The 21365-nt window shown below is 36.8% G+C and overlaps 1 protein-coding gene across 2 annotated transcripts in view; it reads left to right on the forward strand.

Annotated features, from left to right (window-relative positions):
- The window catches only part of LOC106878164 (leucine-rich repeat serine/threonine-protein kinase 1), a 110866-nt gene that overhangs the window by 29322 nt on the left and 60179 nt on the right, over positions 1–21365 (forward strand). For both annotated transcript variants that reach the window (XM_089363883.1, XM_089363882.1), the window contains exons 10-31: positions 109–334; positions 1071–1226; positions 1864–2006; positions 2402–2519; positions 3615–3755; positions 5224–5346; positions 6024–6285; positions 6781–6913; positions 7420–7514; positions 8269–8391; positions 8936–9117; positions 9708–10411; positions 10660–10992; positions 12595–12763; positions 13130–13243; positions 13809–13868; positions 14754–14990; positions 15457–15708; positions 16650–16772; positions 17571–17781; positions 18177–18292; positions 18431–18519. In XM_089363883.1, coding sequence (XP_089220009.1) covers positions 109–334; positions 1071–1226; positions 1864–2006; positions 2402–2519; positions 3615–3755; positions 5224–5346; positions 6024–6285; positions 6781–6913; positions 7420–7514; positions 8269–8391; positions 8936–9117; positions 9708–10411; positions 10660–10992; positions 12595–12763; positions 13130–13243; positions 13809–13868; positions 14754–14990; positions 15457–15708; positions 16650–16772; positions 17571–17781; positions 18177–18292; positions 18431–18519 — 4110 coding nt within the window. The remainder of the gene's footprint in view (positions 1–108; positions 335–1070; positions 1227–1863; positions 2007–2401; positions 2520–3614; positions 3756–5223; positions 5347–6023; positions 6286–6780; positions 6914–7419; positions 7515–8268; positions 8392–8935; positions 9118–9707; positions 10412–10659; positions 10993–12594; positions 12764–13129; positions 13244–13808; positions 13869–14753; positions 14991–15456; positions 15709–16649; positions 16773–17570; positions 17782–18176; positions 18293–18430; positions 18520–21365) is intronic.

Below are 21365 nucleotides of genomic sequence, written 5' to 3' on the forward strand. Positions count from 1 at the left end.
CAGGACATGTCACTGGGATGGAAGATCATCGACTTCACAAAATCACCCTGTATGGTGAAGTCACCCCAAAATTCTATTAAAGTGAATATTGTTTTTGTTTATTTGTAGGGGATCAACATCTTCGTGGAGGCACAGTGGCACACCACCATTTACTTCTTACATACAAGACTTGAATACTTGTGTTCATCGTCAGCACCGAATTTTGGTGAATTTGCAGACATTGAATTTACACGCTAATCGTCTTTCATCCTTGAACTTCATTCATCCTGTTAATACATCTGCTGACTCTTGCCATTCACGAAATTCTGTTGGAACCGAAGGCTCTTTCCGAAGTGTAAGAATTATTTTACCCTTTTCTTTTTCTCCTTTTTTTTGTTTGTTTGGTGTATTGTTTTCTTCTTTGCCTTTCAACCCCCCCCCCCCCCCCGATAAAATGAAGTACCAGTCAACCACTGGAGTTGATGGTATCGACTAACTTTACGTCTCCCAAAACTGCCATCCTTGTGTCTAAATTAGAAACAATTGTTGTTGTTGTTGTTGTCTTTGCACAGCTTCTAACGCTGGAGATGAACTATGGTGTCAGCTGTTCACTACCAGTGAACTAAGGTAACACCTCTTATTTTTCGAGCACCTTCTGGAGTATTCGAGCGGTTCCAAGCAGTGCTGTTTTCTGCAAGTGCTCCACCCTTATTGCAGACCCTATTTGTTCCACGTACTTCTCGAGATTTTTGATCACTGTTCCCAGGGCTCCGACATTTATTGGTACTACTGCTACCTTTTCCATCGACCACAACTTCTTAACCTCCTAAGCTAACCTGTCATATCTCTCAACTTATCTTTCTTCCTTATCGCATACCTTGTTGTCAGATGGGCATACTATATCTATGATCCAGCATCGTTTGTTTTCTTTCTCAATTAAGACTATGTCCATCTTCGTATTCTCTATCACATGGTCGCACTGAATCATAAAATCCCATAGGATCTTTGCATTTCTATTTTCAACGATGCCTTCAGGTTTGTGGCCGTACCAATTTTATTATTATTATTATTACTCTTGTTTTTTTTTTCAGTCTGCAACATCTGGAATAGGTCCACCCCCAGTGGTAATATTCCCAAACTTGACCATGTTGGATGTGAGTTTTAATCGAATCAACAAAGTTGCTGGTGACATTGGTTTACTGTCTCAACTGAAAATGCTAAATCTTAGTGACAATGATATACGAGAGGTACGTCAGTCGGTTTTTTTTCCCCCTTTCCATGTTTTCTCATGCATCCCACATGTTTGATCAGGCTTTAGGATGCTAGCATTCCAATATAACAGGTGCATGTTGTTATTTAGCCCCAGGTCAGCTGATCCAGTGGACTTATAATCAGTCATATCACCCTCGACTATCCCCATTTTTAATGTTTTTGCATGATTGCAAAGCAAGCTTCTTAATTCCACAAATATGCCTCTGTCCATATTATATTAGCACCCACTTAACCATATATACTAGAATATAATATGAAACTGAATATAATGTAACCCGCACATTCATTTACACCTGAAACTAGGTAAAATATTTCTGATCCCTTTTTTTTTTCCTTCTTAAAACCAAGTATAATGATATTCCATGAATTTGAGCCTGATCTTTTGCATTTAATTAATATAATTTAGATTATGTCATGCTGATGATTTCTAAAAAGAATGAAATAGTGCTGCACAGACAAATAACCGTCAAATGTAAATAATGTAAATGATTCTCATATAATACTCATGTAATTACAATATTAGTTTCAAACTGATAAGAAATAGAAATTTAAAAAAATGTATTTCCTTTCTTTCCTTTTTATTTTTTTATTTTTATTTCTTTATTTTGACAGCTTCCTGCTGAAATGGGTTTATTGAAAAGATTGTGGAAGCTTGATCTGGAAAACTGTCCCTTAGAAGGGCCTGTGCACGACTTGCTTGCAATGAATCGACCTGCTGTTGAGATTACAGGCTTTCTTAATTCAGTGCTTGAAGCGTAAGAATTTTACCATTTTTCCCTCCTTATTTTCCTCTTCTCAGTGGAGGTTTGTGGCCTAGGGGTTAGGACATGGCATTCACAATTGTAAAATCATAGTTTCAATTCCCAGACTGGGCGGTGTTTTGTGTTCTTGAGCAAGACACTTCATTTCACATTACTCCAGTCCACTCAGTTGCAAAATGAGTTCCAGCAATAGCTGGAAATTTAATCCTGCAACAGAATGGTTTTCCATTGAGATGAGAGTGTTATAATCTCAGCCATTTATTTGCTATGGAAACCTAGTTAGCCACACATCTCGTTTGTATCTTTTGCCAATCGTCCCTTTTATTATTTCCAATTCCTACACGGCTTTTTTTTTTTCTTTTCACATTTGATGTCTGTTTGTTTTGCAGGGAATGTGAATACAACTGCTTAAATCTGATGCTTGTTGGCACTCATAATGTTGGTAAAACATCTTTACTGTTGCAACTGAGGAAACTCTGCAAAATACCCAAAGACAGTCGACCAAAAGTATGTCCAAACTTGCTGTGTTGTTTCAGGGTTATGTGTCTTGTTTGTAAGGCAATGGTGTTGGACGAGTGTGTTGTGTGGGGTGGGGAGAGATATAAATAAGTAGATAGATAGATAGATAGAGAGAGAGAGAAAGAAAGAAAGATTAAGTATCTAATGGTATTTTCTTTATTTGTTTCACATTTTCATATTTGAATCTTACTTGACATTATTATTATTATTATTATTATAAAAAGAATTGACCTAACTCTTCACAAAGGTAAACAGTGAAGACGAAGAGTGCGATTCGATTGTAAGATATTTTATTGGTTGAACGATATTTCAACAGTAAGTCTGTCTTTGTCAAGTTCAAAATAAGAAGGAATAAAAATTCAAAATTACAGAAATTTAAACGTAAAGTATGAACGAGAGCAACCAGCGTCCACACGTTGATGGAATGACATCATCAGATTTTAAAGTTAGAATTTTATAACAGGCGAAAAGGAAAAGACAGAAAAAAAAAGAAAAGAAAAAATGATGAGAAAGTTTATTTACTAAATTTCTTATTTTAAAAATTAATTGAAACTTAAGCAGAGTATTTCAACAAAGATGTGGAGCAATATTTTTCACATGGAACCATTTTACAAGAAGAATGAAAATCATCCTATGAGACTTGTCTGAAACCCAGTTCACAAAGCCAGAAATTTCTTCTCAAAATTTCAAGACTCAGTTCAATTCAAGCTGAAGTCATTCTATATAATAGTATTTTTTAAGCATTGAATGGCTGTAGGGCCCCTTCCCCCACAAATAAGATAGGAATCAAAAACGGTCCATAAGGAAAAATTGGTTGAGAACCACTGCATTAGTATGTGATTAAGGGAGATTTGCCTGTTGTTTCTAGCAGGTTGACTGATCATGTAGAGGCTCTCTTGTTGGCTTGTTAATGGTGTTGGTGGTGATGATAATGATGATGATGATGTTGATGAGTGGATGTTGATGCTGGTGACATGAGGATGATGGTGATGTGGTGATGATGATGCTGTAATATGATGATATTGATAATGGTGAAGATGTTACTGATGTGTGCAACAACAATGATTTCTACGTTCATTCCAGCATTGGGTGGAGCGCATTGGAGGAAGCGGCACAGCGAAGGGACGGTTATTATCAACAGTAGGCATTGACATGGAGAAGGTGATTCTTGATAAACCAACAAAAGGTCCAATCACATTCCGGACTTGGGACTTTGGAGGGCAGGTAAAATATTGTTTTAACTCTGTCACTATACTTGACCTGACTTTTCGTCCGATGTCACTTTGTCCAACGTCATTTTGTCCTTGTATTTTGATCCGACGTCTTTTTTGTTTGATGATTTTTTTTTTGTCCAACAATTTTTTGTCCAATTTTAAATAAACTCTTTAGAAAACAAGATGAATATCAAAATCAAAGCAACACTGAGAATTTTATTGACAGGATTTGTCGTTGGACAAAAAAAAATCACTGGACAAAAAGACATCAAACCGAAAGACGTGGACGAAAAGACATTTGACGAAGTGACGTCAGATGAAAAGACATAGCACCGTCACTATACAACATCTTTATATGAGACTGGGGGTGGTGGCAGCGATAGCAGTTGTTATTGTTGAGGTCCAGATCAATTCTGATTGAACAAATTCCTGATTGAAAGTACTTATCCATGACCATCCCATTTTGTAAGGGTTATCCAGAATAACATCATCTGATGTATCCCTCCTTTTTTTCTAATGCAGTAACTAACAGATACCAGACTTTCTGGTTTAATACCCCCTATCAAGATCTTTAAGTATCTTATGTACGTTTCTTCCCAGACACACTTAATAATTTGGTTGTGTTTCCTGTTAATCATGAGTTTTTTTTTTTTTATAGCTTCATGTCTTGGATTGCCACTCTTTGCAACTTACTACCATCATCTTGCTTTTCCTCTGGTCTATGATATTAAGTCCTTTTGAATTTGTAAACCCCCATCTTTTCCTTCGTAGTCCCTTACACTACAGTGGTCTTAAGCCTTGTTTAGAACAAAATTGATGAAAAAATGTAAGGTATGATTTAAAAGAATTTAGCTATTATGTCTAGTAGGTGAAGTAGCCATGTAGAGGATCCCTGTTTTCTCATGGCGGTAGTTGTGTTTGTAAGTGTGTGTGTGTGTGTGTGTGTGTGTGTGTGAGAGAGAGAGAGATACCATATTTGCTAGTGTATGAGATACACTCTTGTATAAGATGAACCCCTATGTTTTTGCGGAAAAAAAAAGTATGTTTTGTGAAAAAGCAAATTGAATATCTTTCATCAAATTGAATATCTTTCGTCATCCGCCCACACAGTTTTGGTGTAATACGACCTCATCAGTTATGTGACAATTCTTTGTTACATTTAAAAATAGAATAAGTGTGTCTCATACAATGACCTATAAGATAGACAGACAGACTACACCACATTCATTTAAGTTATATGCACGCATATGTGTGCGTGTGTGTATGTGTGTGTGTGTATGTGTGTGTGTGTATGTGTGTGTGTGTATGTGTGTGTGTGTATGTGTGTGTATGTGTGTGTGTGTGTGAAATGGTTCAAAAACAACTTTTTTCTCCTTTGACAAGATATTAGTCCACCTGTTACCCACAATGGTTAATTATGTTTGTTTAATTAATGAAGTTGTTTTTCATTGTTCTTTTCTTCTGTTGAATGGTCGCAGCGAGAGTACTATGCCACACACCGCTACTTTCTGCTGAAGCGTTCACTCTACCTTGTAATCTGGAAGATTTCAGATGGTGAGGAAGGTGTTAATGGTATGCTTCAGTGGTTAATTAATATCCAGGTAAGTCATGACTCATTCTTTGTGTTTCATTTGCTCGTTTCTTTTTTTCTTTGTTGTTATTTAACTGGTTTATAGTCTCAAGTGTGTGTGTGTATGTGTAATGTATATATATATATATATGTGTGTGTGTAGAAAGAGAAATGTGGTTGTGTATTAGTGTATGTTGATGATGATGTATGTATGAGTGGAGGCCTGTTAGTGTGCTTGTGTGTATGTAGAAACAATGCTGTATATGCATACGTGTGCATGTGGAGACCTGTTTATGCGTTTAGTGCATGTCATTGCAATTGTGTGAACACATAGAATTGTAGTTTGGCTCTTTAAAACAATATCACTTTGAGGCCGTATGTGTGTGACTATGTCCATAACCTCAGTTATAAATTCAATAAAGTTAAAAGGATGGACAATAGAATGATTGTGTTTGTCCCCTTTCCACTGCTTGATAACCGGTGTTGGTTTGTTTACGGGTCAGCAAAAGTAACTGATTGAATAAGTCCTAGACTTTAAAAAAAAATGCTGGGGTTGATTTGTTCAACAAAACCCTTCAAGGTGGTGCCCCAGCATGGTCACGGTCCGGTGAATGAAAAAGGTGAAAGACAAAGGATAAAATGTGAATGGAACTGCTGCCAGATTAACCAAAATGGTTCTCTTGTTTATGTGTCGACATTTATTTCCAGTCTCAAGCTCCTGGTTCATCAGTTATCATTATTGGAACTCACTTGGATGTCCTCAAGAACCGATCAACTCGTGGCAGCTTCCCAAAAGACTTTGAAGAAACCATGATGAAACTCATTGAAGAACGGTACATGGTGCCTGAACCAGACAAATGTGGTTTGCCTATTGTGATTGATGCTTGGAATGTTAGCAACATAACAGGAAATAATGTGAAAAAACTACTACAGCGTATATACGACTTAGCTTTTGAGCTAAGGTATCCAAGTATGTATTGCTTAAGTATCTGTGTGTGTGTGTGTGTGTGTGTGTGTGTGTGTGTGTGTGTGTGTAAGAAGATCCATCAAGCCAAGTAAAATTGCAGTTGTGCCAGATAGCACCTTTGTTGGTGGCACATAAAAGCACCCATTACACTCTCTGAGTGTTTGATGTTAGGAAGAGCATCCAGCTGTAGAAACCATGCCAAATCAGACTGGAGTCTGGTGCAGCCTTCCAGCATGCCAACCCAGTTGAACACTGGGGCCGATTAACCAACTCAGCCCCTGCCGCAAAACTGATGCCCTTGAGGAGAACATTTTGCTGTGTGCCTATTTTTTTTAGACAGTAGGACGTCTGATGATGATGAGGAGGAGGAGGAGGAAAAAGCTGGATGCTTTTGCAGTCGTTCTGTAATTACATAAGTGATTTTCTTCTTTGATTTTATTAAAAACTTTGTTTCTTTTCTTATCTTTTTTTTTCTTCTTATTTTGCACTCTTTTGCAGAAAGTAAACAAACCATTCTACTGAAACAAAAGATTCCAAAGAAATATTTGTACCTACAAGAAATAGTTCAAGAAATAGCGGAAAACAAGAAAGCTAATGGAGAAGACCCTGTGTTAACACGCGAATTGTACAAGTAAGTTATTTATTTATTTATTTAGCCTCCTCCTCCTCGGACGGTTTGACCAGAGCTAGTGAGCTGGAAGTCTCTTTTCTGTCTTTGTTTAACCTTATTGCACCTCACCCCCTCACTCACCCCTTCTGACTCCTTATCAATCTTTTTCCTCTGGTAAATATATCTGAGTGAAACTGACTTCATGTTTATGCACCTTTTTTTTTCCCCCCTTATCAGTTACTTTCTCTGCCTGCCTGCTTGTCTGTCTCTGTGTGCCTGTCTGTCTGTCCATTTGTTTCCATGCCGATTGTGATGTCTGTCATCTGTCTGTTGGTCATTTTGTCTGTTCTCTTGATCTCTCTCTGTCTATCCCTCTCTGTCTATCCCTCTCTGTCTATCTGTCTGTTAGTCTCTCTCTCTCTCTCTTTCCATCTGTTTGTATGTCCCCACCCCACCTACTGCACTCTCTCCATTCTAAATTCAACTAGCATCTCTTCTTTCTTTTCTTTTTTCCTCCTTTCTTATAGAATACAAGTGATGAACAAGATGATGGAACGCATTGGGACATCATTTAGGGATGTTGCTGAACTTGATCAAGCCACACACTTCCTTCATGAAAATGGTAAATGCTGCTTCTGCTTCTTTCCTATTTCTGCTTCCACTCTTCCCATTTATCTTGGTGCCTTACCATACTTCAAAGTGCGTCTCGTCTGCCTGAAAGTCACAGACGATCCTGATGTTATTGATTCACCTCTGAGGTTAAAGGTTTTGGTGTTGAGCTCCTGACTGACCTTAGGAGTACCTAATGTACAGTACAATATTGCTTCTACTTCACAGATTTTCACCTATCGTGGGGTTTTTGGGAACATAACACCCACAATAGTGGAGGGATTACTGTATTCTACATGGTTTTATTTACAGCATTATATACTTTGGGTTCACTATTATATATATGTGTGTGTGTATATATATATATATATATATATATATATATATATATTTACGGAGATGTACTTGCATAGCAAGTGACCTGATCCGAGATCATGTGCTGAAACAAAAACTATTGCAGCGTGGAAGGTGTTTATAAGGCATTTGAAAATACGCAAAAACTGTTAGATTCACTTCAACATTTAAATTTAATTTGTCAGAATATTTTCGTCGCTTTGAAACCACGACCTGTTCACTGACAGAAATCCATGTTTTTATATATATATATATATATATATATATATATATATATACTTGTATGTTTAAATTCACATACTAACACAATAGTTGGCATTCAAAAATAAAGTCAAGGGTTGGGTTTATGTGAGAATAATTTCTTTGATTTACTTTGAAGAATTTCAAATGTCCTTCAATCATTTATTTTTTAGGTGTCCTTTGTCATTATGAAGATATCAACCTGTCTGATACGTATTTCCTTGACCCCCAGTGGCTTTGTGATCAACTTGCTAAAGTGGTCACCATTCGAGAAGTAAACAAATTTGCTGTCAACGGTTTGTAGACCTTTTTTTTTCGTTGATTTATACATCATCTTCATTATCGTTGTCGTCATCATCACCATCATCATTGTCATCATCATTACCATCATTATTGTCGTCATCATCACTGTCATCATTGTCATCATCATCTTCATTATCATTGTCATCACCATCAACTTTGTTGTCATCATCTTATGTCTGTTGAAACTTGTTAACCCCAAGATTCCAAATTCAATTCCAGACAGTGACCTGGATAATAATAATAATGATAATAATAATAATAATAATAATAATAACATCGAAAAATACCTTAAGAATGAGAGCCCAGGTTTGAAATTTCCCCAAGACACCTGATGAAGGCTGGAGGGTATATCAGCCGAAACGTTGTGTTAACAACAAACATGATGAGCACAAATATCCGTCAAATGTAAATAATGTAGATGCAGCGATGTTCTGCAATAGCACATGCCCCTTCACCATACCAGACAATAGCATACTATGCCATGCTTGAAATGGTTTGGTTCTTGATCTAAAACAATTCCTGGATTCTTTGTTTCAGGTGTGATGTATATGAAGGACTTAGGACTGCTCTATAAGAGTTTATCAAAGAGTCCAAATTCTGGTTCCCAAGGCTATATGTTAGACTTACTGAGTAAGTTTGAATTAGCCCTACAGTTTGATAAAGATAAACTTTTAATCCCATCTTTGCTACCAACTGTGCCCTGCGAAAAACAAGTTCTGGTAAGTTGTTTTCCCCTCCTTATTGTATTTTCTGTTGTGTCTGGGGAGAGTCATTCTCTTTTAGTGCCTTACAATTTAACACACTCACTGGTAATATTTCCTCTCAAATTTTCATTGTGTCTTGCAACCTTTTTAATAGTTGAGAATCCACGACTATTGAAAAGTGGATGTTAAAACGATAATGATGGTAACAAATCAGTGAAGAAATAACTATCATATTAATTTGTTAGAAAATTACTATTTTTAAATCTCACAACGAGAGATATTCAGCAACAGTACTTCGGAGTAAAGATTGTTTGCCAACATAACATGGCAGTCCTAGTTTAGGATGAACGTTGCTGTAATTTAGCCCCAGGAGCCATCGTCTCCAGCTGGCTATACGGCACGATCTGTGTCCTTATATTTTCGAACAAGGGAATCTAGCACCCCCACTCAGCTCAAAGCAATATCTGTGTATCATGATTTCTGAGTTATACACAGATATTGTTTTGAGCTGAGTGGGGGTTGGCACTTCCATAATAATTTAAATCTTTACTTTATTTCTCATTTTCTTTCAATCTATTTTCATTTTCTTTTTTTTTTTTGATCAGGTAAAATTAAAATATGATGAAAGTGATGAAGAAAATCCAAATTTGGACTTTGATGAGAGCATCAGTATAAAACCCCCAGAAAATTTTCCTACCAAACCACTACCTCAGAACAATCTTGTAAAAGTTGAAATGTCTCCTGTTCTTGAAAATAAACAAGAAAATTCTTTTGATACTTCCCAAGCAAAACTGAATTCTTATAAATTGGAACCGATCCATTCCATGTGCCGAATATACCAGCTAATGTACATACCAAGTGGATTTTGGCCCCAGGTTATTACAAGACTTTTGGCAGACAAATGTATATACACCACAGCTGAATACTTGTTTGATATCGATTGTTGTTGTGACCAGTGTCTGCCAATTATCCGCAAAGAAATTGTGAAGACAATTCGATGGCGGTGCTGGCAGAAACAAATGGAACTAGTGTACAAGAATTGTGTGTTACTGAGTGTGAAAGAAGCCAGTGTCGACTCCCCTGGGGTCATATGTGACTTTACACGTTGTACAGTCTTGTGTCACATGGGACAGAGGTGGGAGATTGTAGACTTAAAACAAGCTTCCGTTCTGGAGCTTTGTTTCCCCAGCAATGAATATTCTATAAATTTTTATAACAACATTTCCAGTGAGCAGCAGAAGAAAACATCTCAGCAAAAATGTGATATAACAGAAAATGAACAGCAGAGAACTTCAAGTGAACAATATTGGTAAATATACAGAATCTGTCTTCTTTAATTCCATTCTATGCTATGTATAATATGTAATAATATTATTTGTAACATAATAAATGATATGTGTTATTGTGTGAGTCTGCTGGAACATTTTAGGAATGGATAAACACAATATATTTTGATTCAACATTGGTTTATGTGTCCATAATTCCATAATAATATCATACACACACACACACACACATCTATATATGGTAAATAAAAGGATCTGCTTTCTCTTGTAGCCTTTTTTGCCAGAATGTCAACAAAGTGTGCGACTTTACTCTAGTTCGCAATGAGAAGTTGTCCTGCAGACTTCTGGCCCGTGTCATTGAACACGTTGACAACCTGTTGCAGGACTGGTACCCAGAGCTTGGCGAGCAGCGTTTCATTCAGAACATCCACGGTCAGTATCTGGTCAGTCGGCTTGTACCATGTCCTTGCTGCTTGACCACCATACATCACAAACAGCAGAAAGTCAATAACAAAGACAATTGGATTATGGTCAATGACTTGATTAACCAATCAGAGCTGTGTCTAAATTTAGACAATATGGACGAGGATCAATCTAAAGACTGGTAAGTCTCTCACTATCTGATTCTCCCTTTCTCTCTTTCTATCTCTCTCTCACTGATTGTCTCTTTGTCTTTTCTGTCTGTTTGTCTGCATTTGATCTTTTTTCAGTTTCATTTCATTATATGCTTTGTAGAAGTGAAATGGCTTGAGAAAAAAAAAATCTATAAAGAAAAAAAACAAGTCATGGAGAAACTGTGGCCTATAGGCTGCATGCAAACCTTTTCTGAATGGTACGCCTAATGGAAAGAAAATTACCAAAATCACCCTGTATTTTTTTTTGTGGTATGTGGTCTGCTTGATGATGACCCATGTCTCATGCTGCCTATTTCTTCAAAATGGCTGCCCATGCTTGGTCTAATTAATAATCTTTGCTATGCATGATCATCATTTTGGAATATACGGTTAACCGGTGTATTCTTAGTAGTTCTTATGCTCTTCTTCTTAGTAGGAATATTCTTTGCCAAATAGACAACAGAGTAATAAAGAGATGCAAGCTAATAAACTCTCCAGATCAACCACTGTATATTCTTTCTCTTTAGAGATCAAGTGTTTGAAATAATTGTTGTTTTCACTTCTCATGGGAAATCAATTAATGGTAATTCATTTTACGGATTAACTTTTGCCAACTCACATCATCACTAACTTCTTTAGATTCTAGATTTTACTTATGAAAGAAGGCTTGATTCTGCCATGTTGTTCAGTTTAACCTGTGTAACAAGCTAACCTCACCTCTTCATCTACATAATATGATTTAGATTTGCTGTATGAGAGCTAAATTGTACACTAACGATGATAACAAGAGCCAAGGTAGCCTCTGAATTAACAATGGATTCTTTACATAGTTGCTCACTCCACTAAAAAGGTAGCCAAATCTCCCTCAAAGTATGTTGTGCTTTAAAAAAAATGGAACACATTGGTTAATATAGTGCTACATATATTGTCTTGGATGGTGGGGGGAACTAATGAAGAGATGATTATGATGAGAATTCTTTTGGTAAAGGAATGCCTTTGATGGCCAGAGGCTAAAGAAGAACAGAAGAACAACATTAGATAATAGCTGATAGATCAGAAGCATAAAGACTACTTCTCATTGCCTTTTCATTTTAAGACTGTCCATTAGCCAGTGACAAATGACACTTTCCTGATTCCTGTTTTGCAAATGACATCAGATGAAGGATAAGAATCTTGCTCTCAAGAATATCTCATTCCTTTTAAGTTTCCTACCTTATAAATTCTGTTAGGCATCCGAAGCATAGACCTCCTTCTGCAGAGAATACCAGTCTACCAAAGGTGATATTCCCAGATCTGGTGATTATAATCTCCAACAACTAATTGAACTATGACACACAAGAGTTAAGTACCTTGAAGAAGAAGAAGAAGAAGAAAAGACTCTAGTGGTCAATTTGAAACCAAGATCTCTTAGTTGGTAGTTGAACTCATTAGTTATACTCAACCATTTCACCTTCAGAATACAACACTTTTATTTAATTTTTATCCTTTTTTTTTTGGCTTTGGTATTCCAATTTTCTCTTTCTGTATTCTTTAATATTCTGTCTCATTCTATTTGCTTTCTGGCATTCTAATTTTCTTTTGCTGTCTTTCAGCTCTAATAAACTACTTGTCAATTCGACTTTGCACTCGTTTTTGGTGGAGGAATGCATGTTAAATGTTCTGGAACAGCAGTCTGCAGACTGCCCCATTCATGGAGACCTTGGTCGTTATTGGGTTGCTTCAGATAATCAGCTTAAGAAACTTTATTTGGCCCCCGATATTGTGAGTGAAATATTAGACATTTTCTAAACTCCCCCTTACTTTAAAAAAAATTTTTTTTAAGAAAAAATGTTAATTCTAATAAAGATGAAATTGTTATCTCTCTTGTATTCAAATTGTAAACAGGCACTGTGTATAGGTACAAGCCATTGCTGAAAAAAAGAAACATAAGGGCACTTTGTATTTGATGATCAACAGACAGGAGTTCAAATCCTTGTTTGAATATTATAGTTTGAAGTGAGATTTTACAAGGTGACTTTTCCTGGGTGTGCCATGTGAAGGCAAAAACCTTCTGTGCCCCAACTCCTCCCACCAGCACTGCTTTATGGGGCCTATTTAGGTTATTTATTTTATTTACTTAATTTTCAGGTGTTCCGGGATCTTGAGGAATCGTTACTCTTTGACAGCGACCAAGTGGAACAAGTTGAAAGACTGGGCCGTGGGGAATTTGGTATTGTCTATCGGGGAATTTTACATCGAGAGGTTAGTATTACTCTGTATGGGCTGAGTTTCTTCAAAATCCCCCTCTCTCTCTCTTTCTTTCTTTCTCTCTCTCTTTCTCTTTCTTTCTCTCTCTCTTTCTTTCTCTCTCTCTGTCTTTCTTTCTCTCTCTCTTTCTTTCTCTCTCTCTTTCTTTCTTTCTCTCTCTCTCTTTCTTTCTCTCTCTCTCTTTCTTTCTCTCTCTCTCTTTCTTTCTCTCTCTCTCTTTCTTTCTTTCTCTCTTTCTTTCTTTCTCTCTCTCTTTCTTTCTTTCTCTCTCTCTCTTTCTCTCTATCTTTCTTTCTTTCTCTCTCTCTTTCTCTCTCTCTCTCTCTCTCTCACACACACACATACACACACATCGTACAAAACTGAATTATTTGAGTGTGTCAGCATCATCTGTGAGTATGTATGTGTGTTCATTATTTTTGATTGTTTATAATTGTTATATACAAATAACTCACAGATGAATTAGTTAATCCATCTTTTGTGAGATAATTATATAATTATTATGCAAATGTATGATGTAAAAAATAACTATGTAACATGTTCTGTTGAATTTTCTCAGAATTTGCCTGCGAAATCAAGTGCCATAAAAAATTTGTGTGATACTAAAAGAAATAGTACGGTAAGTTTGAATTTCATTGGTTAATAATCGCTCGGTTTCTGATTGTTGTTTGGGATAAATTATTTGATTATTGATTTTTTAGCCCTTGTTTACACAGTTCAATGGCTGAATCAATTAAAGGATAGAGAATAAAAGAGAAAAAAACTTATAAACCGTTAATATATATTTGGTAGTATATTATGACTGATTGTTTCTTTAGAAGTGTAAGTTTTTACAGGGTTGGGTTGCTGGCCCAATTCCTAGCCCTCCTCCTTTCTGATCCTGGACTTGGGACCAGATCATGGTGGAAGATGACAGCAAAAAGTTGCCCACCAACTCAACGTATTTCATCAGTGGTGCCTCAGGTAGATCCTAAGAATCTTTTATTGAGATAGAGTGACAAATGAAGCCATTCTCCAAGCAGCAAGAGTAAGGCCCCTGCATGCACTTGTAAGTGAATGACAAATGGGAATGGCTGGTCATGTACTAAAACTGCCTGAGGAGAGGTTTGCCAAAACAGCCATGGGCTGGAGGGTAAGAGAAAAAGAGGCTGGCCAAGGAAGACATGGTGTTGTACCTTCAAAGAAGACCTATTGGACATCACCTGGGAAGAAGCAGACTGGTTGGCCAAGGATGGAGATAATTGGCGATTTCTGACTGCCTGATGTGCTGCTCAAAGGTACCAACGGACATCATCATCATCACCACCACCACCACCACCGCCAGTGTTGTAATTTCAGTCGCTTAGACATGGAAACCAGGCTAAGATCCAGCTTTATAGGTTCTAGGGCTCAGAAAAGACCTAATTCTGTCTATTAGTTAATTCATTATAAAATTGTATTTTCTGTAAGATTATATTGTTTTCTGTGAACTAATCTGTGTTCTTTTTTTCTTTTTCTTCTGCAGACAATTGACCATCGTATGTATAATGCAGTCCATGCGTATACAACAGCACGGCAAGAGATTGCAATTCTTCAGTCTCTTCATCATCCACAGATTGTTGAACTTTTGGGCGTCGTTATTCATCCTTTGGCCTTAGTTCTTGAATTGGCACCACATGGCTCACTGAATTCTTTATTGAAAACATATCGAGATAAGCAAGACATGCTGCCTGTGTTTGCTGTTAAAAATGTTATATTACAGGTTTGTAGTCAATGAGTCTCTTTCTGAAAATATTGTTGTTCTGTAGTAGAAATGTCTTGTTTCCATAAGTTTTGAATTAAAATCTTCCACCAAACCTTAGTCACAATTTATGTTCCTAACACTAGCTGAATGATAACTAAGTTACTTTACTAAATTCTTTGTTATATTTAAAATTAATTGAAAGAAACACAGAGAATCTTAAATGAAATGCAGTAATGAAAGGGTTAAGTTAGCAAGTTAGCAGAATGATTACTGCACCAGGCAAAATGCTTTGGGACGTTTTGCTCATCTTTAGGTTCTGAGTTCAAATTATGCCAAAGTCAACTTTACCTCTCATCCTTTCAGGTTGATGTAATCTACTAGCTCTCTCCCCCAACACTGCTGGCTTTGTGCCAAATAATAATCCTTGAAGTCTTCCCCATTTTTAAAAATCTTATCTCTTCCTTTTTTTCCCCCCTCCTTTCAGATTGCTTCAGCATTATCTTATCTCCATTCAAAAGGAATAATCTACCGCGACCTTAAATCGGAAAACGTCCTTGTCTGGTCATTCCCCATTCCACTTACAGTAAAGCCTGACTTCCACGTTGATGTCAGGCTTGCTGACTACGGCATCAGTCGTATGTCCCTACCGACTGGAACTAAAGGCTTTGGTGGAACGCCACCTTTCATTGCTCCAGAGATACTTCAACATGTTGGAAAGGACATCTACACAGATAAGGTAAGGGATCTAATTAAGGGTTTATTCAAAAAAAATTTTTTTTTTTTTTTTTACTTGTTTCAGTCGTTTAACTGTGGCCATGCTGGAGCCACCACCTTCAATGTTTGTTTTTTTCTTTTTTGTTTCTATGTTTCTGCAGACAGAAAATTTCTTTTCTTTTCTTAACCCATCTTGTTTCAGTCATTGGACTGTGGTCATACTGGGGCACAACCTTGAAAGAGTTTTCTTGAACAAATCAATCCTCGGTGATTTTTTTTCTTTTAAAAACTGGTGCTTATTCTGCTGGTCAGTTTTGTCAAACCACTAAGTTACAGGGATGTAAATAAACCAACACCAGTTGTTAAGCATGGAGCTGGGGATACAACCACAAAGACACACACACACAGGTGTGTTTACATCCCTGTAACCTAGCAGTTCGGCAAAAGAGCCCAATAGAATAAGTACTAGGCTTACAAAGAATAAGTCCTGGGGTCGATATGCTCGACTAAAGGCGGTGCTCCAGCATGGCTGCAACCAAATGACTGAAACATAGAAAACACTTCTGAGCCTTTATTTGATTGCCTGGTCTGCTAGAAATAGCAACTATATCTATTTCAGCTTCCATCCTCTCAACTTTTTAATTGGATAATATTATCTTAAATGGTTATTGTTAGAATTTCTTTGGTCATAAGTCAGTTTGATATATATTTTTTATTCACCATCATCATCATCATCATCATTTAATGTCCATTTTCCATGCTGGCATGGGTTGGACAGTTTGACAGGAGCTGGCCAGCTGGGTAGCTGTCCAGAGTCCAGTTGTCTCTACTGGCATGGTTTTCTGCAACAGGATGCCCTTCCTAATGCCAACCACTCTTCAACGGGTGCTGGGTGCCTAGTGGAAATGAAAAATTCTCAAATACACAAATAAAAAGATATGAATTTTGTTTTTTCCTTTTCAGGTTGATAGCTTCTCCTTTGGAATGTTTATCTATGAATTGGTCACTTGTCAGCAACCATTATGGAAAGAATCTCATGTTAATAATTTTATCTGCCAAGGTGGACGGCCAAAAGTAACTCCTGAGGTAGGATTCTGAATCTTCCCTTTCTCGGATTTTTTTCTTTTAGGTTTTTTTCTTCAGTGTATTAGTAACTTATTCATCACAATATCATTGTATCAACCAGACTATTGAATGTTGTTATACATCGCTAGTCACAGTGCACTTTATATTGTTTTAGCTTTTCAATGATGTCACCCCACTGGCTAGGCAAACAGGCCAACATTTCCCCCTTGACCAGAAGGTTAGTCCATCCACAGGATGACCCTTTTACACTTGAGTGGAGTGGAACAACATGAAGTGAAGTGTTTTGCTCAAGAATACAATGCACTGTCCGGTTTGGGAATTGAACCCATCATGAATGCAACAGTCTAACCACTTGTATGTAGACAATCAAAATATGGTATGGCCAAGGAAACAGGTGGAGCCCTGTTAGAATTTTCTTCAGGTCAAGTAGCCCATCCTGCTCAAAAGGTCGCTCAATAAGGGTTGTTTAAGGATGATGAACAAAACACCTATGTTTCCAAAGGTGAATTATTCAAACCTCAAAGAATTCCTCTCAACACATGGCTATGATGCTCCCCCACTTCTTCTGCTTGTGATCAGAGATGCACATATCGTCAGCCAGCAAGGGACATGCTCACTGGTTAAGGTCATGTAACCAACAAGCAAATCTGTGGTATTGAGCAGAATATTTGCTGAAGCCCATCTTTTATACCAAGATAAAACATGCACATGATAACACTTCCAATAGTTAAGATATTATTATTATTATTATTATTATTATTATTATTATTATTATTATCAATATTTGTTATTCTCCAGGAGACCGAATGTCCTTCCCATTTTCTTGATTTGATGACACTCTGCTGGTCACAGGAAGCCAAAGATCGTCCTTCTATGGACGACATCATTAAATTAGCAAGTTGTACAGAGTTTTGCCACTTTATGGATGCCGTTTCACTTGAAGCTGCTGTAACTGTTTTAGCATCATGCATATTCTTTTATGGATCCTCATCAGAGTCGTGTGCATATGGTAAGCTGTCTTCACATTATCATCTGCATTATAACTCACATATATATATGTATGTCTGTCTGTGTTGATTGTTTATATATATATATATATATATATATATATATATGTGTGTGTGTATATATATAAGTATGTTTATATATATATATGTGTGTGTATATATATGTATATGTTTATATATATATGTATGTATATTTGTAGGTATGTGTTATGTGTAGGTGTGTATGTTTATATGTTTGTGTGTATGTATGTTTATATGTATGTGTGTGTATATATATGTATATATGTATATATGTAATATCCACCCCCTCACTGTTCCACTCTCTGTTTCTGTCTCTCCCCCTCCATCTCTCCCTCCTCTCTCCTTCTCATTATACAAACATATCTTGTCTTTTTAGATAATATACGAGATATTGGGGAAAGTTATACCCAACTCTGGCTAAGCACTCACCTAGCTGATAAAAATATGCTGGAAATCTACACCTTCTACCGAAATAAATGTGTGGAGAGCAAGGTAACTCATTTACACAATTATTTTCCTTATTTCTCTGTAAACTAACCCACGTGCACATTTTTTTCTCCATTTTCCATTCAAGAGGAAAATTACTGAAGTTGCTTTCTTTTTTTCTTTGTTTTTCTTTTTGTCTTCAAGTTTGTGAAACACCTCTCCGTACATGCCCTGTGCAGCAGTGACCAGCATGTGTGGGGTCTTGGAAATAAACAAATGGTATACGTATTCAGGTAAGTCAATATTTATTATTAACATAACCCCTTCCCTTACACACAACCTCTGAAAGATAAACGGAGACAAATGAAATAAAATATTTATTATCACTGGATTGATTTAAGCCAGCAAACTGGCAGAATGGTTAGCATGCCAGGCAAATTGCTTAGTGGCATTTTGTCTGTCTTTAGACTCTGAGTTCAAATTCTGCCACGGTAAGCTTTATTTCCATCTTTTTGTGGTCGATAAAATACTTTCTCAAATGAGTTTCAAACTTTGTGTCTCTGGAATGAATTAATATTGTTGTTTTTTAATTTTATTATCGTTGAAAGCTGTCCTAATCAGCAACATTTTAGCGTTGATGTCGGTGAATTGAACATCAGAGATGCTTTAACTCAAGTAGAACCGTCAATCAGAATCTAGGGTCTTTTCATTATACGAGGATGAACAAATATTAATTACAGAATAACTGAAAGCAAAATGTAAAAAATGTGAAGTCACAGAGTTATCTCCCATGAAAATATTTTTTTGTTTTTTTTTCCAACTGTACAGGGGAGGTAACTCTCATTCATTAAATACGTTTGTGCGTCTGTCAGGACGAAATGTAAATGTGCCAATTGGTGCCGAATTCTTGCGTTTACTGCACCGTTTCTTTGTATTTGAGAATTGACTGTATTCAGTTTGTATCGGTAATTTTTGATTGTTAATAAGAATTAAACCATAGGTTGACGGCCAGATGGATGCCAAATAATCATAAGTTTGTAAAACTATCTCAAAACACTCAAGGGTAACACTCAAGAGAAAAAAAAAGTGATTTAATAATGTAATAAATTCTTTTACTTGTCCCATTACACAAATTAATCCCGCCAAATATGCAACTAAAATTATATAGATTTAAAATTGCTCAAGGACTTCACGAGTCTATATATAGTTATGTCCCTTAGCGTAAAGTGACCATGCCTGAACGGTGTTCACATTTATCTTCCATTCTTCCGAAATCTTGATAAAATACTTAAAGGACCTTGTACCAAGTATAGAAATTATTATTATTAGAATATTACAGAAACAGTGTCGTCCTAAGGCATGGGGACACTGGGCGGTTATATATATATATGACATTTACCATGTGAACTACGATGAAAAAGCATGAGAAAGATATGGGATATAATTTCTTTTGTGCAGGGGTTCCTTGAGACATGTAATTTATTTTAAGGGTTACGCAAGGGTAGAAAGGTTGAGAAGAACTGCTCTAGAAGGCAAAATCTCATTTGTGTATATTGTGGCTTGCTGTCAAGAAATAAACACTACTGTACTCAGTGCACTGATTTTCCCTGGGGCCTATAATGCTGTTAAGACGGGCCTGGATAGAAATACTAGAACGTGGAACTGAATATGGTACAATGTTTCCCGGACGAAATGCTTAGCGGTATTTCGTCTGCCGTTACGTTCTGAGTTCAAATTCCGCCGAGGTCGACTTTGCCTGTCATCCTTCCGGGATCGATGAATTAAGTACCAGTTGCGCACTGCGGTCGATGTAATCGACTTAATCCCTTTGTCTGTCCTTGTTTGTCCCTTTTATGTTTATCCCCCTTTGTGCAATAAAGAAATAAGAAACGTTACCACGCCGGTATTTCGTTTGTCTTTACGTTCTGAGTTCAAATTCCGTCGAGGTCGACTTTGCCTTTCATTCTTTCGGCGTCGAAAAATTAAGTACCAGTTGCGTATTGGGTCGATCTAATCGACTGGCCCCTACCCCAAAATTTCGGCCCTTGTGCCTAGAGCTGAAAACAATATTTCTAATTAGCTCTGCTATGTTACGTATGGATTTGTTTGTGCCACTGCTTGCTGATAATATCAAACTCTTTTTAACTATATCTAAGACTCAATAAGCTAATCTACGTAAGTCAGGTCATATCAGAACATCAACCATTTCTCTTTAACGCGGAACGATATAGTTGGTATAGAGTTATCGAACTTGGTTCTTATTTAAACTGCTATTTCGGTAATGTTCTTTCGAAATAAGAATATTAAATACAAAATATTTAGGACAATATAGATTTTAGTGGAAATAAACTGTAGCAACACGTCAGTTGACGTGTATGTTGGATTGAGATGTTACAAGGTCAAATTAATATGTCTAGAATCTATTTTTATTAACTCGCTAACATCTTCGCGTGTTAATTTGCATGGGAGGTAATTATTGCAATTTTACATTCTGTAGAAAATTTAGTTTTTCTCTTCTCGTTTGTCTCAATCTCTCTCAATAATTCACCCCCCCCTCTCTCTGTATGAAGGTTAATAGTAGTCAGCTTACTTTTAAAAGCATTGATTATTAAATGGAAAATTATAATTCTTACAAATAATTTTCTGTTTTAGTGAGGAAAAATATTGTTTCATGTTAAAAAGAAAATCATGTCATAGAAAGCATAACGTACCAGACCTAAATTTTCTTTTGGTTTTTAACTAAAATTCAATGACGGTCTGTGTGATCGAGTGCTTGTGCTTCTGTGTGTGTGCGTATGCGCGCACGTGTGTAATATATGAATGTGTGGCTGAATGGTGAACGCACATGGCTCAGTGATTAGAGCATTGAGCTCAAAATCATGTAGTAGTGAGTTCAATTCCCGGACCGGCTGTGTGTTGTGTTCTTGAGCAAGACACTTTATTTCACGTTGCTCCAGTTCACTCAGCTGTAGAAATGAATTGTGATGTAACTGGTGCCAAGTTGTATCGGCCCCTTTGCCTTTCCCTTGGATAACACCACTGACGTGGAGAGGAGAGGCTGGTATACATTTTCATGGTTATTTAGGTGCTATTTTTGGCAGGTCAAGCAACCATGCTATGACCCCACTGATCGTAAATT

Source organism: Octopus bimaculoides, chromosome 15 (genome assembly GCF_046866305.1).
Source record: "Octopus bimaculoides isolate indiv1 chromosome 15, ASM4686630v1, whole genome shotgun sequence".
NCBI lineage: Eukaryota > Metazoa > Mollusca > Cephalopoda > Octopoda > Octopodidae > Octopus > Octopus bimaculoides.